Source organism: Pongo abelii, chromosome 16 (genome assembly GCF_028885655.2).
Source record: "Pongo abelii isolate AG06213 chromosome 16, NHGRI_mPonAbe1-v2.0_pri, whole genome shotgun sequence".
In the NCBI taxonomy this organism is placed as follows: Eukaryota; Metazoa; Chordata; class Mammalia; order Primates; family Hominidae; genus Pongo; species Pongo abelii.
The window spans coordinates 65,767,156-65,784,353 of record NC_072001.2 but is presented as its reverse complement, the minus strand read 5'-3'; the positions used below and the strand labels follow the sequence as shown (position 1 = coordinate 65,784,353).

At 41.3% G+C, this 17,198-nt stretch overlaps 1 protein-coding gene across 4 annotated transcripts in view; it reads right to left on the bottom strand.

The window, feature by feature from the left end:
• Positions 1 to 17,198, bottom strand: part of TLN2 (talin 2) — a 453,126-nt gene that overhangs the window by 117,891 nt on the left and 318,037 nt on the right. For all 4 annotated transcript variants that reach the window (XM_024232426.3, XM_024232425.3, XM_063716677.1 and 1 more), the window contains 6 exons: positions 14,781 to 14,947; positions 10,345 to 10,473; positions 9,109 to 9,222; positions 6,919 to 7,032; positions 4,256 to 4,390; positions 1,587 to 1,715 (listed from right to left, as the gene is read on the bottom strand). In XM_024232426.3, coding sequence (XP_024088194.1) covers positions 1,587 to 1,715; positions 4,256 to 4,390; positions 6,919 to 7,032; positions 9,109 to 9,222; positions 10,345 to 10,473; positions 14,781 to 14,947 — 788 coding nt within the window. The remainder of the gene's footprint in view (positions 1 to 1,586; positions 1,716 to 4,255; positions 4,391 to 6,918; positions 7,033 to 9,108; positions 9,223 to 10,344; positions 10,474 to 14,780; positions 14,948 to 17,198) is intronic.

Below are 17,198 nucleotides of genomic sequence, written 5' to 3'. Positions count from 1 at the left end.
TATGGCTGGGCAGGAAGTAGGCAGACATCCAGCTGCACCACCTTCCTGGCATGTGGGACCATTAACATTGTTCAATTTGATCATTATACTTTGAGGAGTTCCAACTGAAAGGAAATGCAATAGAAATAGAGGATTGGAGTGGTAAATGAGATTATGAAAATGAGCACAGTGCTTGCTTCCCATGAACAGCATGTTATTTTGCTTTGTAAACTGAATAAAAAATTCAGGGAATGAAGTCAGTAAAGGCCTAGGGTATGGATAATTATTTGATTACTAGATGAGGTTTTGGAAGAGAATTTCTAGGTATACTGCGAGAGTACAAAAAGGCATCAGAGAACAAATGCATTTTAAACCTTGCAACATGTTTTCCAAGAGAGGCAATGCTTTCCAATAAAAATAGAGCCTGGTCCATTATAGCAAACAATATGTTATGACACAATACAGACTTTATTAGAGCAATTTCTTTAAAAATTCATGATGTTTTCCTGCATTCTAACTGACTAGTCGATGCTCTATGTAAAAATGGAATTACATGTCATGCCAGCCTCTCTTGCACTCCCTGGGGTATAGAACTTTGCAAAGAGACTTCCAGACCACTTTGCAAAGCTGTGGGCCCAAGAGGCAATCCCAACTCTGTCATTAACTGGGTGACCTCAGTTAAGTGACTTAACCTCTCTGAGCCTGAGTTTCTTCTTTTTTACTATTAGGGGAACTTGATTTAACACATATTTTCTGAGTGCTTTCTATGTACCAGGCATTGATCTACGCCTGAAGTCCCCTTTACATTCTAAAAGTCTTCAGTTCGTTCAAAGAGCCAGAAGCTCTCAAAAGCACAGGTTTTAGAGTCCTGCAAATCTGAATTCAAACCATGGTTCGGCTCCTAGCTGGCAGAAAACATTGGACGGAATGGTGACGAACTCTGTTCCTCTGTGTTTCTCACCTGTAAACGGGGTTAATAAAACTTGCTCATGAAAGTTACTATCACGATAAACCAGACTCTGTGTGTGAAGCACATTAAGTGCTTCACAGGGGCTTAATACATGGTGGTATTTTACTAGCAATGTTCAGTCATGTGAGAAAGTACATACAAATGAGGAGGACTGGTAAAGTTTTAGCCAACAAAACTCTGACATAAGCATCAGGAGGTGTGGTAATACGACCACAGTAGACCTCTAGCGCCATTATTCCATTTGCAGTATGGCTTTCCTGTATGGAGGCACTTTGCCGTTGTCCATCCTAGTGCTTTGCATTAAGTAAATGTTTTTTTAAAATGACTGTTGATAATCTTTTCTATGTGTATCATGATAGCCTCATTGCTACCCACTTCGTAAATAAAATACTTGAAACATAGAGGAGATACGGGACGCGTGCACAGCTAGTTGATGATACAGCTGAGTGTAGAATCCAGCGCTCATAACTCCAAATCTAGTTCCTCCAGCTGCCCTGGGCATTCTTTTCAGAAAAAGACCACAGGATTAGAAACTTCTCAACATGCCGCAACATTTAGCAAACACCCTAACAACAAATAATTTAATAACGTCATAACAAACGGTACACCCGCACCCCAGCTGGCTCTAACAGCTCACCGTTTCCCCTGGCAGTGGCTTCAGCTGGCTCTCCACAGCCGCCATCTTGGCATCCTGCAGTTCATTCTTAAGCGTCTGCACCGTATTCAGAGCAGAATCGATTTCCATTGGACCACAGGCTTCATGGGCCTGCCAACAGAGTTGGAAATATGTATAACCAGTCTGCTTGGGAAAAGTGTCCCCAACATTTTTGCAACTTATAAAATGCCTTTCTGGATATACCCAGTGATTCTCCAAATCTATCAGGAGGAGCAAGGAAAGCAAGTATTTTTTCTGAGAGAACAAAATCATCCTCAGTTAGAACCTTACTCTTAACTTCCTTAAACCATCAATTATGTATGTCTCATAACTGGATATAGTAAGTGTTCCGGAAGTGACCCTTATCTGAAATGCATTTGCCTCTTAGACTCAGTGGATCATTTAGTCACTGTGGTTGAGTTCTAGAGGTAGGGCACCTAGCACAGCCATGTGTGTACACGGAGGCATGGGAAAGATGCAGTGAATGAACAAATGAACACACCCAGGACGCTGGGGGCAAGTCTATGTCAACTTTAATGCTTCTCTTTATAAATTTCTAGATGATAAATCATTACTTTTCTGTACTGAAGATTATAAAATATTTTTCCCTTAGTAATTTATGAAAACTACTTTATCTCTTGGTCATGTATAACACTGATCTCCAAATGCTTTGATTCCATCCCTCAATATACACATACACATATAATTATATAAAAGTGTAATTATTGATCAGTATACTAAATACTGGTATATTTTCATTTCTTTCCATTTTTAGATAATAGTAATAACAGCAGAAATAAATACTAATTGATTTCTATGTGCCACTATTACTCAAGAAGGAAACTGAGGCACAGACAGGTTAACTTGTCTAGGTCGCCAAATTAGTCAATGACAGTCTGATTCCAGAGCCTGCACTCTTTTTTCTATTTTTTTGGGAGACAGAGTCTCTCACTCTGTTGCCCAGGTTGGAGTGCAGTGGCATGGTCTTGGCATACTGCAACCTCTGTCTCCTGGGTTCAAGTGATTCTCATGCCTCAGCCTCCTGAGTAGCTGGAACTACAGGCATGCACCACCACACCCGGCTAATTTTTGTATTTTTAGCAGAGATGGGGTTTCACCATGTTGGTCAGGCTGATCTTGAACTCCTGGACTCAAGCAATCCACCCACCTTGGCCTCCCAAAGTGCTGGGATTAGAGCCTGCACTCTTAACCCATATGCTACATATTAAAAAATATTGCCGGGTGCAGTGGCTCACGCCTGTAATCCTAACAATTTGGGAGGCTTAGGTGGGAGGATCACTTGAGCTCAGGAGTTCAAGACCAGCCTGGACAAGATGATGAAATCTCATCTCTAAAAAAAAACACAAACAAATAAAAGAAATTAATCGGACGTGGTGGCACATGACAGTGGTCCAGCTACTCAAGTGGCTGAGGTGGGAGACTGCTTAAGTTCAGCAGATTGAGGTTACAGTGAGCCATGACTGCACCACTGCACTCCAGTCTGGGTAACAGGGCAAGACCCTATCTCATAAAAAAAAAAAATGTATATATATATACGTATATATATACACACATTTTTTTTTTTTTTACAAGTTTTCACAGTGTCTTCCCGTACCCAATGGACAGTCTTGCTTGAGTCCCACTTTAGGGATCACTGCTCTCGAGCAGTGTGGTTCAATGTTGGTGTGTGTCTCAGACTCAGCAAAGCAGCTTGTGAAAATGCAGATGTTCAGGCTCTACAACCAGAAATTCTACTCTGGTTTCTCAGAGGCAGGGCCCAGGGATGTACATTCTAATAAGCATCCCCAGGTGATTCCAGCATAGACAGCACCACGAGCTCTCTTTGAGAAACATAGGTCAAAATAACTTTTTTATTGGCTATAGTCTAACGCTCTGGATATTTTTATTTGGCAGTGTAGCGTGCTCCTCATATTAAGAATTCAAGTCAGCTTCTACCTTCTTCTCTTACCGATTTATGAGGCTGCTTGTTTCTATAAAGGGATTGCTACAATGAAGAAAAGTAAATTCATGCTAGAACTTCATGCTAATGCCACATCAAACAGAGTAGTAAATGAGGCCCTTTGGTAATTAATATGCTCCAGAGACAGAAATTCAGTCCTCAACTCTGTTCTCTTGAAGACCTTGTTAAGGTGAATGCTCCCACGCAATAGGTGAAAACATTCCAGGGCAAAAAAGATAATAAAGATGACACTTCAAAATAGATTTTCTGCGTATATAATTTGTTACTAAGTTCACAAGATGATACCTGGAATATATGATCACTTATTCTGGACTACAATTTAGCTGGCACTGGGACACTGATGACTACCATTGTCCCCTAAGACTTGTGAAAAATGGACCACTGCTTGTTCCAGGATGTGGGAGGAGGAGGAGAAGGAGGAGGAGGAGGAAGTATGAAACTCAAAATAGTTCAATGAAAGGCATCTGAAACCGAAAAGTGAATACTAAGTCTGGGAGATAGTGGCTTAATGCAACAAAAGCCAACCCACAGGGGCATCTTTCATAGTCATGCAAGGAGAATGGACAACTTTGCCAAGAAATAGGTTCAGCAGTGTTCAGGCCCTGGGTGGTACCCATGCCACCCCAGCTCCCTTCCTGACAAGCTAACCCCTGTGACACACTCCACTTGCCTTCTGCGAGGCGGTACGCAGCTCCGCCAAGCTGGTGGCCAGGTTCTTGGCACACTGGCTCAGCTGCATGGCTGCAGCCTGGTCACTCACAGTGGGCACTGCGGCTTTGGCAGAGGACACCATCTTGCTTCCAGGCTATAGAGAGATGAAAAGAAAGTAAGATGGCTCCTGGGCAGCAAGAGGTAGAGAGAAGAGACCTAAGCAGCGATGTCTCCACAGCAGTAAGAACTGATTTTGTCCTAAAAAAAAAAAAAGGAATATTAAACAACTCGTCCCCTACTCCCAAACTGCCACCTCAAGCCAGATACTCTAGGGCAGTACCTTCTAGGAGTGTTTAAAAAAAGAAAAAAAGGAGGTGTCATGGAGGGTAGAGGAGGCAAAATTAGAATAGTGGCTTGAAATTCTTGTTTAAAACCTATTTCAAAGAGTTCCTTATTAAATAGGTTTCACTGCATTTCTCAGAATAGCTCTTTATTCTGAGTCTCACATACACCCAAAAGACTGCTTAGAAAAATGAAGACAGATAAATAAAACAGCTAACATGACCTCGCATCTCACAAAGCAAAATAATTTCGCCAGTGAATGGATATCTATGTGCATGTACATATTTTTCAAAAATAAGATCACACTGTTCACTCTCTTTCACAATCTCCTTGTCTCACATATCCTACCTTTTAAAGAGCTATATAATATTCCAGTATATGCATCTATTGCCATTTCTCAATTCTCTATTGTTGGGCATGTTTCCATTTTTTCCAGTTTAATAAACAATGGTATGATAAACAGCTCTGCAGCTAAATCTGTACACATTTATAACTTTCTTTGTATAAATTTTTAGAAGTTGAATTTCTGGATCAAATGGCCAGGGCAATTAGGCAGGAGAAGGAAATAAAGGGTATTCAATTAGGAAAAGAGTAGACATACTTTCAAGACTTTTAATATATATGTTATAAAACTACACTTAGAAAAGTTGCAACAAGTGCCAGATCATAAATATTAAGGACAAAAGTTAATATTTTTAATATTTAAAGAATTAATGAATATTTATAAAAGCTACCATGAGTATATAAAAAGCATAAACAGATAATTTTGCATAATAAATAACTGAAACTTATGAAAAATGTTTAACATTGTGAATATCGGAGAAATGCAAAACCACACAAAAATAGTTTTACAGAGCAAACTGGCAAAAACATACATGTTTTCTTAAAAGTTTAATCCCCAATCTCATAAAAGATATATTTAAAAGCATGCTCTATATACTGCTAAGTTGTAAATTTAGATTTGTTCAACCTCCTGGAAGAGCAATTTTATAACATGAAGTTTAAAATGTACAAACTTTTTGATCTGTCAATTCAATTTCTATTTATTTTCAACCTTCCCTTTTTCTCGTAAAGATCTGAGTATCTATAATAGCAAAGTTAAAAGAACAAAAGAAAAAGGGAAAACAAGGGCAGGGACAGAGTGGAACCAGGAACACATCTACACGGCTCTATCTTAATGCCCTACAATCTTGCCAGGGTGGAGGGAGTACCCACAAATGGCTCCAGGCTCTCTCCCCTCCCAAATGAAGAGAGAAACGCCTTGTCCAAGTCATAATTTGCAAAGTCCTAAAGATAAAAATAAGCTGTTTACAATCCTCTCTCTAGGAATTCAAGAAGAGAAAAGACTTGAGCACATAAAGATTTTTATCACGTTATTAATGATGGCAAAAAATTAAAAATCTGTACGTCTAATAATGAGAGAAAAGTTAAATGAAGAGTATAGTCATGTAACAGAAGATTATTCAAAATCATGAACACTCATGTTAGATGAAAAACACAAAGGGCCTATATACAATGAATACCAATTTAAAAGAATACACACACACACACACACACACACACACACACCTGTGTTGTATATGTATGTAGTTAAAATATGAAGAGATATATCAAACCTTTCATGTTTTATTTCTGCATGTTAGAGTTATACAACTTGAAAAATGAGCCAGATAGATGTATCACTGTGTCCTACAACTATCAGTTGAACTAGAAAGGGATGAGGAATTGACCCACCTCATCATATCAACTGCTTATGAGATACAAGTCGAGAAAAAGTGCTGATAAAGTAGAGAGATTTGAATATAAGAAGCACGTAAACGGGAATTTTTCCACAACTTAATATTTTCGTTTATTTTATTTTCATTAAAATGAATCTACCCTTCAACCCACAGAGACTCACAATACTAACTGTACAACTGCCGCAAAGAACGATCATATCTTTGGAGAAGATGCACTTAACATTTCTTTTCCCGGTCCATGAATAACGGCATTAGGATCTCTGAACAAAAACCTAAAGCAATGCCTAGTCCTACGCTGTTCATCACAACTTGCAACATTTTACGTGTTTTCTTCTCTTTGAAGAGAAATAAATATGATAGTCCTGAGGAAAATGGATCATATGCCATCTCCCCAGGGCAATTTTCCTGCATATCAGCATTTTGCTTTGCCAAGCTGAACCCACCTCTCCTGAAACTGGAAAGGTAAAGAAGAGGCCTTCAAGCCCTGCCTACCGCAAAGACTTAACTGAGGCTGTGGAATTCATTAACTCCTCTCCTTAAAGGGCAGCCCCTGCCCAGACTAGGGCTCTGAGTGAGCCCAAGGTGACCACGGCCCTGTTACCTGGAGGAAGTTCTGGCTGGAGATGATGAGAGCCAGCTGGGCACTCAGGTCTTCAGCTTGAGCTTGGCTCCCCCTCACTCCCTGGACCAGCTGAGGGATGTGATCAGCCACTGCCTGCAGAAGGCAAGGAAATAAAAACAGCATGGCTAGAATGGTGGGATCATCCAAAGAAGCTAGAACATGACCCAAGTGCACTTTTTGGATGTGCCATCCACTCCCAGGGGACGCCAGCCCCAGGCCTTGAAATGACACTGCACATTAAGCCAGCTGGGTCCTTACCAACACTGAATCCCATTTTCTGGGCATTTTCTCTACACACACTCTACACTGTGGTCCTGGAAGTCTCAATACATTCCTTCGAAGATGACTGTCTATGATGAGGCCTAAAATCATTTCCTTAGTTGCAACTCACACCATCTGGCTCATTGGCATTGCAAACCTAGAATCAAAGGATCTACATGATTCACAGGTGGTAAACTGAAGTGTACGGCCCCATGTTCAGAAGGTGAGGGAAATACTTGGATACCAGTGCATGTAAGTGCTTCGGCTTCTTTCTTACTTTGCAGGCACACATTCTGCGCCTTTGTGTTGCCACAGCCCCTCTTTCTCTAAGAAGGACTTCTCATTCTCAAACTGGAAAGCCCAACGCCAGGGGCAAGGAGAGAGGCACAGCATTCTGTGAGGCAGGGCTGCTGTACAGTAATGGGCTCCTACGGTGCCTTGGGAGATGAGCCTTTTACTTTCTCTGTGTTCTGTCCACGTTTCCTCTCTGTGCCCACACCTCCTTCTCTGGTTAACGAGGCTCTCAGAGGCCACAGCACTGTGGCCGTCGTTGTGGATAAAGGTGCCCAGTGCATACTGGCCTGGTGACATATTTTTCTAGGACTGCTCCAGCACAGGTTAAAAAAAATATTTCCATGGAAATTTTCCCAGGCCCCCTTTAGGACTGCTAGTTCTGCTAGTTCTAGTCATTTGCTCTACTCTCCCCGCTCCATCTCAATCCTTTCATTTCCTCGTAGTGACACTCAACACCTAGTATCTTCAGTCTCTCTGCAGAAGAGGGGAGAGGCCTCACTCATCCTGTGGCACGTCCCTGCATGTGAGCAGCACATGCTCCCTGAGAAGAAAGTTTTCACCCCTGCTAGCAGCTGAGCTGAGGACCCAAGAGGAAGCAAACTCCCCCACAGCAGAGGCCTCACTCTCAGCAAGACCCCTTCTCTATCCACACAGGACCAAAGGACACCAGCCCAGGACCCTACTATGTCGCTGAGGCTTTTCTTCCTGGAGTGCATTCAGTCCACAAGAGCAGCAGGGCTGGCCTCAGAGAACCCAGATTCAGGAATAGAGGGCTCCATCAGAAGTAAAGCCTTTTCTGAAGTGGGAGCAGTGGCACCCCTCACGAATGCAGATCATTTGGCAGAGATGTGAAGAAGCAGAGAGGGTGCAGTTGGCTCTCATAACCCCAGCACAGACAGGTATGCCTCCCAGCCAGCCACCACGGCTAGCTGCAAATACTTCCAGGACATGCCAGCGAGATGTGCCACCCACATGTGGGCAGTGGCTTTGCAACTGGACTTTGTGTCTGTCACCATAAAGAGGAGCCCTGGGGGAGTCAACTCCCTGGGCTCTTAGAGAAACCAACAAGGGTGTTTACTGTACCTTTTGTAGTAAACTGGCCTCAACTTAGCATCAAGACCCAGGTGTCAGAAGAATAGACACAAAAGGGCAACAACAAAAAGCACCAAAGCACAAAGTCACAGAGGCTAGGCGGGATGAAATAAATCCTTGAGGTGCAATTATTAGAAAGCAGGAAATGAACCCTGCTCCAGGGAGCAAGGCTGAATTTGAAGTCCTGCCTCTCAAAGAAAGGCACTCTGGAAACTCAATGCTTCCTTCCCATTTCAGAGCCCTAATAATGGCCTCGTCATTGATCCTCTTTGGCTCAGTCTCTTGAAAAGAAAATTGTGGACAAAGTAAGACAATGCTGGAAGAAAATCATACTTTCCAAACACAGGCCATCCACTTAATGGACAAAAACCAGACGTGTAGACACCTGGAACATGGGAACTGGGGCAAATTGGATTAGGAGCTTGGATAATCTGTCTTTACTGAATTACCAGGGAACTTGGTGTTCTAATGTTATCAGGGTCATCTGTAGCTGACCTGGCTCTCTGTGTACTGGAACCTCACCTTGCAACTCTGGACCAGCTGCTGCTGGGCTGCAGGGTTCTTGTTGGAAACAGCTGCATTCTGGGAGGCGGCGATGGTCTGTGTGGCTGCCGCTGCGGCCTGCTTGGCTGCAACCTGCAGAGGAGTGATAGATGAGTCAGGGTCTGCATATGCAATACACATGCATGTTCTACAGGTCACTTCCAACACAGAGTCAGGAGAGGTGTGTTGCTCTAAAAGAACTCCAAAGAACAGGCTTTGCCTTTTAAAACCAGTGATGACCCTAATCTTACAACACACTATCTTCCTTGTGTTGACATCCTCTGAGACAAGTGACAAAGACAGGCATGCTTGAAAGCTCAAGCTTTGAAGTTCATTTGTCTTTCTCAAAAACAAAAGGGATGATTCCAAGATCATAATGACACTGACAAGCTGCACCAAGTCTAAATGTTTTTTGGAAAAAAAAATCTCCCACAAGCAGCATAGATGGTTCTGTGTCAAGCACAAATCCTGGTGCTCATGACTCTCCTTTCTCAGCACTCAGAAGCCTTAGTTCCAAAATGCAGAGACTTTCCAACCAGGGCACTTAATTGTGTTTACCCTCTTCTCTTTGTCCAAGAACAACAATGTTACTTTTCTTCCAGAATATAGCAGACTGCATATGGAGGGACTTCTCAGTACACAGGCAAAGGTCTCAGCTTCCAAACTCTCAAATTTCAGTGTAAGGGTCTCCTGTGTATATTTGTTGGATAAACTTTTTAAAAAAAAAAAAACAAAACATAGTTTTTGCCTATTACTATTTCAACTTTCTTTTTCAGAATAATTATTTCAAAAAATAACAAATATATTTCACTCCCTTCTATACCTATCCACCCAAGCCTAATCTCCACCTCCAGTCTTTGAAGTCCATATTTCCTATAGGAAGCCCTGACAACGTCACTAACTCCAACAAAATATAAATATTTTCAGCAAAAGGTCCTTCTTGAATGTGTATATCCTTTAATGATAGGAAAAAAAAATCCGGTTCCTCCTGAAAAGAGTCTAAATTCTATTCCTGAATGCTAGAAAGGATTCGAGCTTACAGAAGCAGTTTTTTCCAATTGAGTCAATGCTTTTATAACTCAAACCTTCAAATAATGATGTGAACCTTGACTTGGCTTTCTTTATATGGTCAACACCTTGTTAATTCAACTATCTTTTCAAATAACTCTTTGTAATTTAAGATGGGCATCCCAGAAAGCCAGCCTCTTTCCTGACCTCCAGTCGGTTGACAATTTTTTTCTTAATAGCATTCTGGGCAGCTGCGTTGGTTGCTACCCGGAGGCCTTCTGCAGCTTCTCTCAGCCTTTGCTGCTGGTCCTCATTCTCCGGGTTGGCTGCAGCCCCCTGCAAAGGTGAAAATAAAGATTTCAAGTGGTCCAGCGGGGGACATCACTGAATTCATGCCTTCAGTATTATTTTTTCTTAGTAATAGAAAGCATTTGCAAGGATAGTCAAATGCCACAAGCAATATCTTTATGATGAAGATGTTTCCTCATGCAACAAAAAATACCTACCAGGGGATGTTTCAAAATTGCACAGCTAAGCAGTTAGAAATCCAAAGTAATAATTAAACACTTGAGAACACTGCCTTGGTTGTCCATACAAATTAACCTGTGGTCAGAAACCCATGGTTTAAAAGATGGGAAGATTAAATCTCCCCTCTCCCCATCTCTCCCAGGGAGAATCTTCTTTTCACTGGCATGACACAGTAATGACACATGTCTTCATGTCACTCTTGAAATATCCTGTGGCACAGGTAAATGTGAAGGGGTAAGAGTCCAGTATCAACTCAGGTAGGGACAGAGGGAAGAGGGGGAAGGATGGAGGGAGGGCTCAGGAATGCCATTCAAAAAGACTCCAAGGAAATTTTGTTAAAGAAAGACCATGCCCAGAAATTACATTCCTAGAGAGAGTTGGAAGGTCTAGTATAAAGTCGAGATGGTACCCAAATGTACTGAATTAATGAGAGAAATGTAATGCCGTCAACCTGACAGAAAAAGAGGAAGGCAATGTGCCAGTCACGCTTTCTTTGTCCAGCCCCACAGCCCCTTTTACTTTGTTGCTTTTAGTTGAACATGTCTTAGAAATCTAAGTGGATTTTATTCAGATGGGTGGGATTCTGAAGCAGGGGAAGGCTAATGGTAATGCAGAGAAAGGATATAATTTTAACTCTATAATAATTCAACATGCTTGCAACACATCCAGCCTTCCTCTCCCACAACAATAACAGCAGCAATCAAGATTTCCCTCACCAGGGCCTGAATGCTTTGTAACATGTGCTTGATGTCTATAGATCAATGAGTTTCTTCCTATGAACGCTTTCAGGCAATAATATTTGCTCTCGAGGCAGGGAGAACAGTACACCGATTTATCGAAAATCAATTTTCTAAACGTCTAGATTTCCAAGCGGCCAATTTGCTAAACTTACCAATTTATAAGAACCTATTTCTTTGAGCTATTTATAAAAGTTACAGCAATGCATACAGGATGGAATAGTTTTAACAGCTGTGGCAGAATTCTTTTGGCAACCCTCTTGAACAGAATCTCCTATTCTTTCAAACTTTAACCACTCTCATAATCTTGATTTTGTGTTTCTAGCAATGAAAAATTTTTATTTCTGCATTTCACATGTAAAAGGACTGTATGGGCTACTTTTGGATTCTTTTGCAAGTTTATGAAAGTCATTTTGTTTTTTTCTGTTCATCAGGTATTTTCTAAGCTGCTCCTTTTATATATGTCTCAAGTGCACATCAGCCTTAATTTTATGTATTTTGAGCAGCTGGAAACCAGCACTTCTGCACTTCACACTGATGTGGATGCTTTGGGTCCTTGCTCAGCAATGTCTTTTTTAATGATGAATATGTATCAGATATGGGGTACTAATTTTGGCCTGAAATCTTAGTTACGAATCATGAAATATATTTTTTCTGCACATTAAATATAATCCTTGGAAGTCTAACCATTGCGTGATTGCGTGTTCTTTACCTTTCAACAAAATTCAGCAAATTAAAATATTGCTACAAAGACAAAATGAAAACTTTTAACTAAAAGTTAAAAGAATTTACAGAAACACTTAACGTTGTCTCATTTAATATAAATAACCAAAATCACATGAATACTTAGAAGAAATGAGTTTTTGGTAACTTGGTAAATGCAGTGAATTGGCCTGGTAAACAGTCACATCAAAAAACAAAATGTGGCTGGGCGCGGTGGCTCATACCTGTAATCCCAGCACTTTGGGAGGCCGAGGCGGGCGGATTACACAGTCAGGAGATCGAGACCATCCTGGCTAACACGGGGAAACCCTGTCTCTACTAAAAATACAAAAAATTAGCCAGGCGTGGTGGCAGGCACCTATAGTCCCAGCTACTCGGGAGCCTGAGGCAGGAGAATGGCGTGAACCCAGGAGACAGAGCTTGCAGTGAGCCAAGACTGCCACTGCACTCCAGCCTGGGTGACAGAGTGAGACTCCATCTCAAAAAAAAAAAAAAAGAAAAAAGAAAAAAAAACGTGCAGATTGGCCTGGCTCAATACTGCTTATGTGGCATTAGCATTCATCTTTTTTGAGTTTTAATTTTTTTCATTTGTAAAATAAGGAACGGACTAGATTTACCCTATAGTTCTTTCCAACCTACCAAGTAATTTTTTATGAACATAAGATTGCCTCAAATATCTATGTATAGACTGAGAGAGGTGGGGGTAAACTAGTAAAACCTTTTAAAAAATTCAACTACTACATAAAACCCAATACATACATACACACACACAGCATATATATATATATATATATATATATATATATATATATATGGCTTAAAGAAGGGGGTTAATAGCAGAGCTTATTGGCTGAAACAGGGATTAGGAGACAAGGGAAGGAAGCTCAGACACTGTCCCTCCCTGGGTCTCTCCTTCATCCCTACCCACGAGGTGTCTCTAAGAACTCTCAGTCCCTCAAGTAACATGATGGCCAGTTCAGTCAGGAGAGGTCCTCTACATGGCTCACTATGTGTCACAATACATTTTTTGTTTTTTTTTGAGATGGAGTCTTGCAGTGTCTCCCGGGCTGGAACGCAACGGCACGATCTCGGCTCACTGCAACCTCTGGCTCCCAGGTTCAAGCAATTCTCCTGCCTCAGCCTCCCTAGTAGCTGGGATGACAGGCATGTGCCAACAAGCCTGGCTAATTTTTGTATTTTTAGTAGAGACAGGGTTTTGCCATGTTGGTCAGGCTGGTTTTGAACTCCTGACCTCAGGTAATCCGCCCACCTCGGCCTCCCAAAGTGCTGAGACTACAGGTGTGTGCCACCATGCCCGGCCCACAATACATTTTAAGTGAAGTAATGTACATATTAGGTTCAGATACCAATTCCCTGAAGCCAGGCAGATGAGGTAAGATGTGGAGACACTTAATGAATCTTTTTTTTTTTTTTTTTTTTTTTTTGAGACGCAGGTTTGCTCTTGTCTCCCAGGATGGAGTGCAGTGGCACGATCTTGGCTCACTGCAACCTCCGCCTCCTGGGTTCAAACAATTTTCTCCCGCCTCAGCCTCCCAAGTAGGTGGAATTACAGGCGAACACCACCATGCCCAGTTAATTTTTTGTGTTTTTATTAGAGACAGGGTTTCCCCATGTTGGCCAGGTTGGTCTCGAACTCCTGACCTCAGGTGATTCACCTGTCTTGGCCTCCCAAAAGTACTGGGATTACAGGTGTGAGCCACCATGCCTGGCCTTAATTAATCTTACATGCATAGAAATACATTTAAAATATTATTTTGAGGGCAGGAATTTGAAGGTGATTTTTATTTTCTTTTTTCACATTTATCTGCATTTTCTATTAATGCTATAAGAAATGTGTGCTAGGTACACAATAAAAAACCCAGAAAAATATAGCCTTATTCATTTAAAACAGTTCTCACCTAGAGGTGCACATTGGAATATCCTGAAGAACTTAAACACACACACACGCGTGCATACCACACACACACACACACACACACACACACTGAGTCCTACCAGTGACCTTGTGAATCAGGATCTTTGGGGATGAAACTGAGGCATGTGCATTTTAATTTGTTTCACATGGGGCTGTGTATCAGACCCCTGGTTCAGAATCACTAGGTTTTGTAAGCATTATGCTATAGCACAGCTATCAAAAAGCATAAAGCTAATTCTTAACTCCTCATCATTTTATAATATTTAAAACTGCAACTGGGATTTAAAGAACTGTAAAGTAGGAAATAGTCTACTGTGCAAAATCTTAATAGTAGTTGAGAAGTCAAATGGAGGGCAAAAGTAACATTAAGGCATTAAGGAAGAGAACAGGTTTAGATGAATTTGCTGTTGAAAAATCTCAGGTTTAAATTAGTCACCACGTTCAATGAAGCCAACAGTGGTGACCAAATGGAAAAAGAGGCCTCCCTAAAGAGGGCACTTTGCTGCTATGGCTGAGTCAGTACCACTTCCCTGAAGCATTTCATTCAGATATTCCATTACCTCCTTTGCCACAAGAACAGGGTTAGATGTTACAAGCCATATAGGTTTTAAGCAAACAAAAATGCACACTCGGCTGACCATCCCCCATCTGGAAAGTACCTTCCAAATCCTAACACTTAATAGTGTTCACTTTTCATACAAACAAATTCAGTAGAATACCTTTGCAGCTTCCACCATGCGAGCAGTGGAGTCAGCTAAGAGTTTTGCTGCTGCCAGGAGCTTCTTTGAATTCTCCATGTCGATTTCAGCTTCTGCATCTGACCTCATGGCATTGACGAGGTCTGATGTGGCTTGGGCCAGGACCCGTGCCTGGCGCACCATTTCACCTAGAAGACAGAATAGAGGATGAGGTCTGTTTGTCTGCTTTTCAAAGGTCAGTAAAACCTCAGGAGCCACTACAGTCTTGTCTCTACTCCTCTGATAAGTGGGAGCAAAAAAACTGAACCTCCATGCTCTAGTCCTAAGCCATGCATCCAAATTAGAACCCAAAATGAAAATATTCCCTGAAGCTGTCAGGATGCGGCTCCCCAAACACATCCGGGTTCAACCTTTCACTATGAGGCATAATCAGAACAGAAGCAGCCAAAGAGGAACACTATAAAGAGAGGGCAGGGAACAAAAATATGTGGATTTAGCATTAGTAAATACTTATTTAGAAAACACTGCTTTCTTCACTTTGAAAACCACTTACACAAAAGCCTCTATAATAAACTTTTTGAAGAACTGGCACAGAACAAAATTACTTTTAAATTCTGTATTAATGTGTAGGCTGCCTAGCACCAGATGAGGGATATCACACAATCCACTCAATGTGTGCCATTTGGCCTTTGCTTATTAGCTTCATGCTCAAATGCTATGACTTGCCTTGGCCTGGAGTTTTCTCTGCCAATTTTCTCTTTGCTCATCCTTTTTTGCCCAGCACTGATTTTGATCTCGCATTATTCTTTGGTCTTATTGTCCCTGTGATTTTACTGAAATCTATTTTAATTTCCTTCTGGAAGAAGGATGAGTATAACAACTAACATTAAAAAATAGAACGATTCAAATGTAAGGGATTTCTTCCTCTAGCAAAGGTCATCTGAGAAGAATGATGAAGCACTATAACAAAAAGGGGGAAGAAGAAAGCTTTTACTAAAATAAAAATGTGCCCAATTCAGTGTGGTATCCTGGACTGGATTCCGAGACGGTAAAAGGACATCAGCAGGGCCGGGCGTGGTGGCTCACGCCTGTAATCCCAGCACTTTGGGAGGCCGAGGTGGGCGGATCACAAGGTCAGGAGTTCGAGACCATCCTGGCTAAGACGGTGAAACCCCATCTCTACTAAAAATACAAAAAAATTAGCCAGGTGTGGTGGTGGGCGCCTGTAGTCCCAGCTACTCAGGAGGCTGAGGCAGCAGAATGGCATGAACCTGGGAGGCGGAGCTTGCAGTGAGCTGAGATTGTGTCACTGCTCTTCAGCCTGGGCAACAGAGCAAGACTCCATCAAAAAAAAAAAAAAGGACATCAGCAGAAAAACTGATGAAATCTGAATAATGTCTGTAGTTCAGCTAGTGGTTCACTAAAGCACCAATGCTAATTTCCTGGGTTTTGACAAATGTACTGTCCTTTAGGGAAGATGTCAAAAATGGAGAAACTGGGAAAGGTATATGGGAACTCTCCGTATTTCCTCTGCAACTTTTTTGCAAATTTGAAAGTATTTCAAAATAAAAGGATTATCAAAAACAAACAAACAACAACAAATTCAAATGTGTGAAGCATTCCTATCTTGTTAAATTATTTAAGGATACAGAAGAACACAAGACAATTTTCTAAAAACACCAAAACTCGTTATAAGGTATTGTTCTATGCTGGCAAGGAAGCACAAAAATAGATCTCTTACAGATTACTAGTTGGGTTGCAAATTGTGGGTCCTTTCTGGAGAAAAATTTCTTAAATACATTTAAAATAAAAATCTACCTACTGGCCCAGCAACTCCATTAATAAGAATTTACCCTACATACGAAAAGTAAACTATTTTTACAAGAATGCTTATTGTAGTATTTTTGTAAAATCAAAACGAACTAACAAAAAAAACACTAAATGTCCATTAAAAGATCATTGGTTAAATTATGATACCTACAAAAAATAGAATACTATGCTGCCACTAAAAAGATTAACATAAAAGTGGACATGAAAAAAGTCCAGGTTGGGCATGGTGGCTCACCCCCGTAATCCCAGCACTTTGGGAGGCTGAGGCGGGCAAATCACCTGAGGTCAGGAGTTCGAGACCAGCCTGGCCAACACGGTGAAGCCCCATCTCTACTAAAAATACAAAAATTAGCCAGGCATCGTGGCAGGTGCCTGTAATCTCAGCTACTTGGGAGGCTGAGGCAGGAGTATCTCTTGAACCTGGGAGGTGAAGATTGCAGTGAGCCAAGATTGTGCCACTGCACCCTAGCCTGGGCAACAGGGTGAGACTACATCTCAAAAAAAAAAAAAAAAGAAAAAAGAAAAAAAAGTCTTTAAGATATATAAAATGAAAAGGTTATGAATTTCGGGAATTTTGATGGCACAGTAGTAAGCTGGGTTTGGGGAGAC